Source organism: Aplysia californica, unplaced genomic scaffold, assembly GCF_000002075.1.
Source record: "Aplysia californica isolate F4 #8 unplaced genomic scaffold, AplCal3.0 scaffold00267, whole genome shotgun sequence".
NCBI lineage: Eukaryota > Metazoa > Mollusca > Gastropoda > Aplysiida > Aplysiidae > Aplysia > Aplysia californica.
The window spans coordinates 790165-792563 of record NW_004797537.1 but is presented as its reverse complement, the minus strand read 5'-3'; the positions used below and the strand labels follow the sequence as shown (position 1 = coordinate 792563).

The 2399-nt window shown below is 35.8% G+C and overlaps 1 protein-coding gene across 1 annotated transcript in view; it reads left to right on the top strand.

Moving 5' to 3' along the window:
• Window positions 1-630, top strand: part of LOC101861960 (solute carrier organic anion transporter family member 1A2-like) — a 4149-nt gene extending 3519 nt beyond the window's left edge. The window contains exon 3 of the mRNA XM_013083994.2: window positions 332-630. Within this exon, the coding sequence (XP_012939448.1) occupies window positions 332-562 (231 nt within the window). The 3' untranslated portion in view covers window positions 563-630. The remainder of the gene's footprint in view (window positions 1-331) is intronic.
• Window positions 631-2399: the final 1769 nt, after the last annotated feature.

Sequence of the window (2399 nt, the reverse complement as noted above, 5' to 3'; positions counted from 1 at the left end):
AAAAATAAAAACAAAAAACAAACAAAACAACAAACAAACAATAAAACACCCCCGTTCACCATAGAAATAAGAATAGAAATTTTAAAACATAAAAAAAATTAAATCTTCATATTCCAAAAAACAAAAAAATTAAAAATAGATCAATCAAAATTCAACCCTTCGCTCAAAAAAAAAAAATGAAGATAAAAATAGATCTATAGTTTATTTAAATGATGTTCTTCTTCTTCTTCTTCTTCTTCTTCTTCTTCTTCTTCTTCTTCTTCTTCTTCTTCTTCTTCTTCTTCTTCTTCTTCTTCTTCTTCTATTATTATTAATAAGATTATTATTTCAGCTGTTCAGGAACTGTAGTCAGCTGTTGGCGCCACATACAGGTGGGATGGTCACCCCGGGTGTGTGTGACGCCGGTTGTGACCAGAACTTCCTCATCTACGTCGTACTTCACGGCGCTCAGAACCTCATAGAGAACCTGTCCAACATACCCAGGTCTTTGCTCATCCTCAGGTACATTCTTGAATTTATTTTTTTTAAGTTTCTTTTTCGGTTTTCTAATGTTATGTATTAATTTAGTTTGATTACATTTTTTTTGTTTTTCTGTCTTTCTTCCATTCCTTTTTTTCTCGTTTGTACTTTCTTTCTTTCTTTCTTTCCTTCTTCCTTTCTTTCTTTCTTTCTTTCTTTCTTTTCAATCTTTCAATCTTTCTTTCTTTCTTTCTTTCATTACTTCACTTATTAATTTAATGGTTTCTTTAAAAAAAAAAATTTGTTGTTGTTAGTATTCTTTTGAAAATATATCAATTACAAGGCAGAAGTGTTTTATTACTCAAATGGGCAGTGGAGCCATTTTTATAGAAAACTTGAAATTCAAAGTCCAAAGAAGGGCAAGTTTTGACATTAACTGTATCCGTGCGTCATGTTTTATAATCGTATCAATACGACGTGGGGAACTCTGTGCCACCACTTTCCAAAGAGGAAATTTACTCGTTAATCCGATCCGTACGCTGGGTTTAGCAGTCTGTCAAAATGATTTTGATTTTTAGAAATACTGAAAGTGTCAAAGAGATCTTCGTACTGGATGTGTTCTAAAATGTGAAGAATACAACTCCAGGGGTACGAAATGATCCCAGGACGCACGGATAGGGTAAATAATCATTGCTGCCTGAAGACCAGCAGGGCTCCGGCGCCGACAAACGTTACGAAAGCCTGAAAAGCCAATTCATTCAATTAGAAATCTAAGGCGGCCATGATATATATTTAATTCATATAATATACTATTCTCAAGCCCAGTAAAAGGTAGTGACGAATTATATTGTTGGATCGTATTGGTTTTTGGTAATCGGTGATCTACTTGCATTGATATCGTCAAAAGTGCACGGTTTTGATAGGTTTTTTTTTCGCAAAAAGTGCACGGCTCGAACATTCTCCTCATAACTCATGCAACAAATCGTTAATACCATACTGATATAAGCTGATATTTTCTCATTTTTTGGTTTAAGATCATAATCTATCATACTTGTGAAATTAGAATTTGTAGTCACCGAACACAACAAAAATCCAACACCATCTTTATGGACCAGGAGAACGCTTTTGACAGAGTAAACCATGCAAAACTCTGGAAGACACTCGAAAAGTATGGCGTCAAAGGACAGCTGTTAGGTAATGCCAGAGCTCTATATACCAACAACAGGAGCTCAGTAACAACGTCGGAAGGCAATACAGACTGGTTCAAAGTAAGATCTGGAGTACGACAGGGATACGTTCTATCTTCCCTCCTGTTTATAATATATGAATACAATAACGCAGGACGCAAGCCAAAGCCCAGAAAACCTAAATTAACTTATATTCGCAGATGACCATTGTCTCCTTCATCCAAACCAATAAAGCCTCCAAAATCACACTTCGGAACTTAACAACTTCCACATGAAATTTAACATAACAATAATTACATCAAAAACAGAAGTTATAAAGGTGAGCCAAAACTATAGTCCCGTGGACATCCATGTTAATAGAAAACAAACTGAAACAGGTGATTGAATTTAAATATCTTAGCTGTGTTCTTTCTGAAAACGGGTCCATTGACACAGAAAAAGCAAACGCTGTCACTTACCAGTTCGCACCCCTCCTATCTCATCCAAACATCTCCATGGACACAAAAAGATAGCTTATCACTTCAATAATCATACCAACATTATGCCAGACCTGTACATTGAGTAAAAACCCATAAAAGCAAAATCACTGCACGCGAAATGAAATGTCTCCGCAAAACCCTTAGCATGACAAGACGAGACTGGCAGAGAAATGAAGAAGTATGAAATGCTATTGACACTGAGTCCTGCCTGCATTTCATAGAAAGACGGAGAATAAAATGGTTTAGCCATCTGTTACGTAAGTCACCTAGCCCG